This window comes from Brassica napus, chromosome C6 (assembly GCF_020379485.1).
Source record: "Brassica napus cultivar Da-Ae chromosome C6, Da-Ae, whole genome shotgun sequence".
In the NCBI taxonomy this organism is placed as follows: Eukaryota; Viridiplantae; Streptophyta; class Magnoliopsida; order Brassicales; family Brassicaceae; genus Brassica; species Brassica napus.
Window position 1 is genome coordinate 9,392,907 of NC_063449.1, and position 8,813 is coordinate 9,401,719.

Below are 8,813 nucleotides of genomic sequence, written 5' to 3' on the forward strand. Positions count from 1 at the left end.
CACACTAACTTTCCGCACCAACTCTACTGACCCCATCAAACCTTATCCGACCCCACCCCAGCGTAGTTGGTGAGCTGAAGAAATCAATCATTTACCCCTCCTATTTTTTAGTTATTTAAATTTAATCATATTTATTACATTTAATTTTGATGGATATTCATAACACTGAGAAATAAATAAAAGGATCATTTTTAATAACAGAATCAAAACCATTTAGAAAACTACAATGTCTCAATTTTCAAGCGTTAAATGTTTTAGATTATTTTCGAGTTTAGAAAAGATTAAATGTTTTTAACTTTGATGTATAGAATAGTTGTTGCTTTTTCTTATTTTTTTACAAAGTTATAATAATAGTTGTTGAAGATAAGATTTTTTAAAGGGAAGAAGTAATTATTTACTAAATGTGGCATGATAATTCTCCTTTTCTTACATTGTCAGAAACGGACTGTTTCTGTAATAAAAAAATGAATACCAAAAACCTTTATTAATTATAATAATTATCTTTTAATTTAAATCAAGTTTAATTAATATTCCTTGTATATATGTACTCTCATTTATCTCCTTCGTGCGTTCACTTTCCCAAGCTCCACCAACCATATTCAGTAGAGAAGAAGAAAAGAAAGCGAAAACGATGTCATCTGAGGCGGAGAAGTCAAACAATTCAGCTCCGGCGACACCGCCGCCGTATTTCTGGGGAGACATGCCGGAGGAAGAGTACTACACTTCCCAAGGCGTGCGTAACACCAAATCCTACTTCGAAACACCCAACGGCAAGCTCTTCACGCAGAGCTTTCTTCCCTTAGATGGTGAGATCAAAGGGACGGTGTACATGTCTCACGGGTACGGATCCGACACGAGCTGGATGTTCCAGAAGATCTGCATGAGCTTCTGCAATTGGGGCTACGCTGTTTTCGCCGCCGATCTTCTTGGTCACGGCCGTTCCGATGGCATCCGCTGCTACTTGGGTTCGTTCACTGCTCTGTTTTTGAAAAATCTCAACTTTAATTAAATAAATGTTAGGCAAAACAGAGAGATTACTTGAAAATGAACACTGTAGATTAGGGCTTTAAGTTGAATGTGTTACCAAAAAAAAAGTAAAATATTTAGGATTTTTTATGTTACATGGGTTCATTCTCTGCTCTGTTCCCTTTTTAAAGAACTCTGTTTTGAAATTTTTTTGGTTAATTGAAAATTCTCAACTTTAGTTGATGTGTAAAGGCTAAGGCAAAACAGAGTGATTACTTGAAACTGAACTCTCACTGTAGATTAAGGTTTTAAGTTGAATGTGTTACAAAATAATTGTAAAATGTTTATGATCTTTTGTGCTACATGGGTTCGTTCTCTCCTCTATTTTCTTTTTGAAGAACTCTGTTTTGAATATTTTTGGTTAACTGAAAAATCTTAACTTTAGCAAACAGAGAGATTACTTGAAACTGAAGTCTCACTGCAGATTAGGGTTTTAGGTTGAATATGTTTTGGGTGAGTAAAGACCTTAGGACACGGCCTTTTGTTTGGTTTTGTCAGGTGATATGGAGAAAGTTGCAGCAACATCATTGTGTTTCTTTAAGCATGTTCGTGACAGTGAACCGTATAAGCATCTTCCTGCTTTCCTCTTTGGTGAATCTATGGGAGGTCTTGCCACACTTCTCATGTACTTTCAATCCGAACCTGATACTTGGACCGGTTTGATCTTTTCCGCTCCTCTCTTTGTTATCCCGGAGGATATGAAGCCAAGCAAGACTCACCTTTTCGCCTACGGTCTCCTCTTTGGCTTGGCTGATACGTGGGCTGCAATGCCGGATAATAAGATGGTTGGGAAGGCAATCCATGATCCGGAAAAGCTCAAGATCATTGCAGCTAACCCACAAAGGTAATATAAAGAGATTTATATTACAAACATACATGGTCTTAAAAAGACATATATGGTCGGTCTTCTTAGCTTAGTAATGACATTTCTTTTATCTCTCTGACATTTTAAAATTTTGCATAATCGTCTACGCTTAATAAATAATTATTCCCTTATTATTATTCATATATTTTTCCGTAATGTTGTATATACAACTAAAATTATAACATAAAATCGGTGATGCCCTACGCGGTCCGAAGCAGGCCTACTCTTTAGACCAATATTTTTCAAAAAAAAAAGACTGGATGTTGCTTTACAGGTACACGGGGAAGCCTAGAGTGGGAACAATGAGAGAGTTACTGAGGAAGACACTATACGTGCAGGAAAATTTCGGGAGAGTAACTGCTCCGTTTCTGACGGTGCACGGGACAGCTGATGGAGTGACGTGTCCTTCATCATCGAAGCTACTATATGAGAAGGCATCGAGTGATGATAAAACACTGAAGCTTTATGATGGGATGTACCATTCATTGATTCAAGGAGAGCCAGATGAGAATGTTGCTATTGTGTTGAAGGATATGAGAGAGTGGATTGATGAGAGGGTTGAGAGGTATGGATCTAAGTAAAGCAGATTGAAACTTTCATTTTGTGAAGAGAAATGTGCATTGATATCATGGTTCATAGTGGTTGTTGATTCGAGTTGTTATGTTGTTTATGTTTTATCCAAGAACATGACTTTTGGGATGTAATAATAACTTCTATATATATCATGGATTACAGAATCCCTTTCTAAATCTTGGTTGACACTTTATAAGATTTAACATGTTTAAATGAGCAACACTGAAGGTGGAGCAACACTGAAGGTGGACGACACAAACCAAGTAGTTTTCTTTTTTGGAACAAACCATGCATTACTGAATGGGAAGGAATAGCATAGTTCTCAGCCATGAGGTGGCGAATTTGAAAGAGCTGATGTTGCGAGAGAAATCAGCCTTTCCATCATAGAATATATATCCAATATGGTCATTCATCAAATTAACCCATAATATCTAACTTGATTGTTTTTTATAGGAAAATCAAGAATTTGTTCTTACCTTTAGAATTTAGTCTTCATAGTCATGATGAAACGATACTTTCGCAATACAATGTGAAAAAAGGAAAAATAAACTTGCCTATTAGCTAAGCCTCTCTCTATCTCTCTAATTGTTTTGCTTTATCGAATTAAATTTGTAGACGGAGACCGAAGTAAAGATCCAGTCGTCCCTTGTTTTTTTACCTTTTACCATTATTATCTCTATTCACACTTATATGATTCTTGAACAATGTTGAAGTTTTAAATTTTTTTTAATTTTTTTTTATCACAATAAGAATACAAAGAAAATCTTACTACGAATCCGCGAAAGACGAGTTTCTAGTGTCTAGCTAATAAGACACCGACGTGTTAACATACGAGAAAACACGGTTTTTTGTTCGAGCGTGCCTTGCAAGGAAGTCCACTTGAGTGTTACTGGATCTGGGTTGATAAACCACTTTTCCGTCCTGATAGGACGTCCAAAGAGCTTTAAACTCGGTAAGTTCAGCTGCAAAAGCTGGTCAGTCTTCTAGTGTTGTGATCATTTTGACTAATTCTTGGGAATCAGTAACAAAGTAATCGCAGAATCGCTAATGGCGAGATAAACATTTCAATGCCCATACTAAACTCTTTAGCTAGGTATGTAGTGGCGAAATTAACTTATGGCAATCTTGCAGGCCTAGGAGATCTATTGCTCCATCTTGAAGTTGTAAAATTCATCCTACTCCACTCGTGAATCCATCATTCTTCCATGATCCATCTACACGGCAAGTAAATGTACAGGGGTTCCTTGGTATGGGTATTGTGGCATTGTCGCCTGATTCGGCTTCCTCATTGGCTAGGAACCATGCATTACACTCCTTTAATGCTAAATCTGTTGTATCCACTGGTGAGAAATCTCGCCCATTATAGAGTTTTTCATTTCGTGCTTTCCATATATACCAGATAAGCCAAGGAAAGACTCTGGTTAATTCCTCCATATATCCACCAATACTAGTCCTTGCAACTTGCAAGCAGGTAGTTTATATTGGTGTAGAGATTCTCTGACGGAAATACTCCTGGTGCCGTTGGAACCGTTGAGAAGGCCCAACATTGCATAGCTGGAGGGCATGTAAAAATCATATGATTAATTGTTTTCTCCGCATGACCACATCTTGGGTAGCTAGGATCGTTCCCAATATGTCTCTTAAAAAGTCTTTCGTTTACCGCTACAGCCTCCGATTGAATCTGCCATAGGAAATGGCTAATTTTTCCCCCGTTTTGATTTTCCAAATTTTTTCTTTCAGTAGGTTAAGAGAAGACAGCTGGTTCCGAAATATCATCTCATTATCTGGTTTAGATCTTGCAAGCATATAGCCTGATTTGACCGAGTATTTACCAGATATAGATAGGTTCCAGCAATATCCATCCGGTTTGGGATTTCTGCTGAGATGTAAACTACGTACCAATGGGATATCATTAGGATGTAGCAGGTTCCTGAGTTTGTTACTATCCGATTCCTTTTTGACAGGATCGATTAGGTCAGACACTCTAAGGGTTGGGTTGGAATTGTGGCCAATCATTGGAGGTCCGGCGGTCTCGTCTGGTAACCACGGGTCTTCCCAAACAAGAGTATGCTCTCCTATTGAAGTTTTTAAGTAAGTTCAGAATTTGCAGCACCAAGATATTGACATTAAAATACTTTGATACGATTGTTCGATTCAGAACTTTTGTAAGAAGTCATAGTTCAAAAGAAATTAAAACTTAGTACGTACATCTGTCAAAATATTCATAATGTATTAAAAAGCTAAGTGTCAAATTTACATTACGTGTAGAGTATTAAACATATAAACAACAACAAAGAAAGTAGAGACATAATAAGTTTGATTTGTTTTCACAATTTTGAAAATTTAACACTTACTATCTTTTCTGAAATAAAAATATTTCACAAGCAATGCAGAAAATAATTTTTATAAATCCAAAAATTAAAGGTAAAAAATAAAATGTTAAACTTATATTATATGTGTAAACTTATTGAACTTATACAATCTCTAACGGACCATAGGACAGGATGTTACGTTCGGTTTGTTTTCACATTTTTAAAATTTAACATTTAACTTTCTTTTGAAAACAAAATACTGTTAAAAACTTTAATTAAATCAGCACTTTACGTAAAATACGAAAAGCTTAAAATAAAATAAGAAAACTTCGAAAGTTAGTGCAAGTGACAAATTTACAATACAAAAAAGCATATTAAACATATACACCTCTAACAGACAATAGAAAATTCCAAAGACAAGGTACAAAAGTTTGGTTTGCTTTTCAAATGTATTAAAAATTTATCACCTGTACCTTTTTCAAAGTGAAGATATTTTGTAAGATAATAATATATAAAAAAAGACTTAGAAAACAAGTGAAAATATTTTGAAAAAATATCTATCTATCTATCTATATATCTATCTATCTATCTATTACTATAAAAAACAGTTTTCTTCTTCCTCCTTAGGACACATCAGCTGCTGCCACCTAGATAATTCACTCTTTTTAGCGGCGACACGTGTCCACGACCACAGTAGTCTGCGTTTCATTAATCTGTGATATCAACTAATTCGGGCTTTATCTTTTTTTTGGGCCTTATTGGTACGTTTTATTATACGAACATGACTCTCTCTCAACCTGCATTCCATCGGGAATTAGGGTTTCTCACAGCCTTTGTCCTTGGCCCATCTTGGAGACATAATTTGTTAAGTCGGCTAGACAATTCAGTTCGCTATGGATCCAATACGTCCTTTGGCTTTCTTTACGTCCAACAAACTACACTAATGGATCCATCGCATTAATAACAGTTATTAACTCCTCCAGCCACGATATCTACATCAATTTGCTGCCATCTTCTAGAAAGGCGGTGTGTCCAGGGGTATAAAAAAGATATGATTTCTTCCTCAAATTTGAGAGTTTCTCTGGGATTCTAAATTTCCGATGTTGTTCTCCAGAATTGTTACCGTTTCTGACCGGAGCATTCAGAGCTAGATACAGCGGCAAAGAGTTTGGGCAACTAATGAAGCTAATTCCCGAGAACGCCAGTGGTTTCACGTTCGCTTTAACTTGCGATGACAACAGCAGTGGATCTTCTCCATTTCAGTGATTCTCTGTTCAAGCCGGAACCAGTTTAGATATCTCCACCACAGCTTCATTCTTACGGGACATTAACTTTTCTTTCTAACTCAGCTTATTGGAGGGCACAGCAGTAAAATGGCCAACTCTAATCTGGATAGAGTTAAAACCCAGCCTGGTGAGACAGATTCATCTCAGCCTTTGGTCTCTGATCAACTCGACAAGAAGGTGTGATACACAATTTATGTTTTGTTAACATTCGATCAAGCCAGTGATTGATAAATCCTAACAATATTTATAGGTTAAAATCTCAAGGAAGAAGAAGAACAAAAGCTCTGGAGAGAACGAGAAGCTTTCATATGTTCATGTTAGAGCTCACTGTGGTAAATCAACATATAGCTATAGCTTAGCGTAATGAGTAAGTTAGCATCTCACATTTGCACAACTCTTTTTTTTTTTTTGATCTTAATCAGTTGATTAATCGCTAATTATTTACTAATGTTCGGTTTATAGGCAAGAAGGGAGAAGATTAATGCCCCGACTGAAGCTGCCACAAGAACTGGTCCCAGGCTGTGATAAGGTTTGTCTTTATTATTTCTGTGTCGGTGGGAAGTATCCTCACAGGAAAAATTCTAACTTGAAATCACCTCTAAAACGTTCCTCTGAGATTTAACTACAACTTACTACATCTCTCAATTATTGCCTTCAATCTTGGAACCCCGCTACGCCCTCATTAATTTACTCCTCCGATTATTTCCATTTCCTTGGCTTCTAAATAGGGATGCAGAGGAAACAAAATCTCATGCCCTCTCCACTTCTAAGCTTTCTTTGCTTTCTTTTTCATACAAACTCGGGTGACATTAATATCTATTTCTGATCTCATGCTTTATGAGTTGACGAGCAGTCGTTGTATGCAGACAGTGGTTACGGTAGGTCTACGTCATTTTTGGGATACAAGGAATGAGAGAAAAAAGTGCAGCACGAGCTTCCAAATTTAACTGTATCCATTCGATTCACCAAGCTAACCAACTTCGTAGAGACCAATCTCAGTCGACTGAGATGTTTAGGTTCTGCAGTTTCAACAAATTCATGGTGCTGCTAACACAAACACTAAGTTACGAGGTCTATGTTGTTTTTAATACGATCTCATTATTGTCATGTTCAGAGCTGAGTTATAGCTATGTAGTTTGAGCAGAAGGAAATGGGAGTATACGTAGATATTGTAGCTCGCTTGGGAAACAAGTGACATATATTGTATATAGATTAGTAGTAGCTTTTCTAATTAATAATTATGAGACTCAAAATTTTGTACTCATCTTTTTGGAATTTTGTTAGGCAAGAAATTTTTCGATCAGCTTAGAGCCTTAGATCAGGAGTCAGCTATTGCTTTAACTTCCGCAGACTCACTAAAGTTTTGTTTATCATTCCTGTATTAACATTATTTTTCTTTACTCCCACACCAAAAATATATCACTTTGTTTATAATGAGGGTGATGCAATCATATATGGCTTCGGGTTTCCATTTTGGTGAAGTCTTTGTTTGGATAATAGTAATATCACCTTGATTTAAAACTCATCTCTGTTCTCTTAGTTATTGACTCATTGTATAGGATCCTCATTCTCTGTTGTAACTTGAATGATGAATCTTAATATTTAATCAACTCCCGATAACCACAAAATAAAAACACCAAGTTGTTGACAGAGTTTCTGATTTTCAGATAAAACAAAAAAAACAAAAAGAAGATGAAAAAGTTGGTTGTTTACATGAAACCAAAGAATACCAATGAAATTCATACCTAAAACTAAAAATGAACCTTCAAATTTGGTTGTTTATATGATCCATCAATAAAAAATATCATAAATAATTTCCAAACATATTGGATGAGTCCTTAATGTTTTGGTTTATACGTTTCCAAGCCATAACAATACAGGTCTTTCTCCTCACTCAAGTTACAAAATGGGAATTATAAACCAAAGTAGTAGCACATTAAGCAAGAGATTGCTAAAGTTAGAAGAAGTTTCTTTTTAATTTTTTTTAAAAAAAAACTATATTAGTATAACTAGAACCAGAGAGTAGGGGAGATCAATTACGTCGGCGGCAATGGATAACCACTGGACGGCCATAACCGACGAGACCCATAGCAGCGGCGGAGAATAGGACTGCGGAGACATGGAAATAGGCAACGGCGAAACCGGAAGACCAGCCCAATGCTTTGCCTAAATCAGAAGCGACAGCCATGTATTTAAGGCGCGACTGAGAAACGCCCATGGACGATTCATGTCGGAGGAGTAGGCGAAGAAATCGAAGTTAGTGCCCGTGAAGGCTTGAATACAGATGGCCGCCACCAACACCGTCCATCTACGCAAATCAGCTTTTACAGTAAGCATCTGTTTTTACACAAGAAATTGTCGGGTTTAAGATTGATTTCTAAGCTATATTTATTAGAAAACCAGTAATCCGGCCTTATTATATACTCCCCATCACAGGGAAAATAAGTTTTTAATTCCCCAAGTATTTGTAATTAATACTTTTAATACCTAACTACTGCTTGCACATATTTAATCCTCAAGTAAAGTTGACCATGCAAAATTAAACTCTAAAAAGTCTACGGTCACTACAAGAAAACACAGTTTTAGCAAGGAAATTTAACGAGGAAAACTATTCCTCGTGAAATTACGATGACTTAACGATGAAATTGCGAGGAAATAAAGTTTCCTCGTAATGGCCTTGTAAAATACCGAGTAACTCTTTTCCTCGTAGAATCGTCGTAAGTTGACGTGGTTTTTCCGAGAAAAATGTGT

The 8,813-nt window shown here is 36.4% G+C and overlaps 1 protein-coding gene across 1 annotated transcript; it reads left to right on the forward strand.

Moving 5' to 3' along the window:
* Nucleotides 1–558: 558 nt before the first annotated feature.
* Nucleotides 559–2,640, forward strand: LOC106415865 (caffeoylshikimate esterase). The gene is made up of 3 exons (XM_013856676.3): nt 559–965; nt 1,525–1,870; nt 2,166–2,640. Exons 1-3 carry the CDS (start codon nt 632–634, stop codon nt 2,470–2,472), a joined length of 987 nt encoding a protein of 328 aa, XP_013712130.1. The 5' UTR covers nt 559–631; the 3' UTR covers nt 2,473–2,640.
* The last annotated feature ends 6,173 nt before the right edge of the window (nt 2,641–8,813 follow it).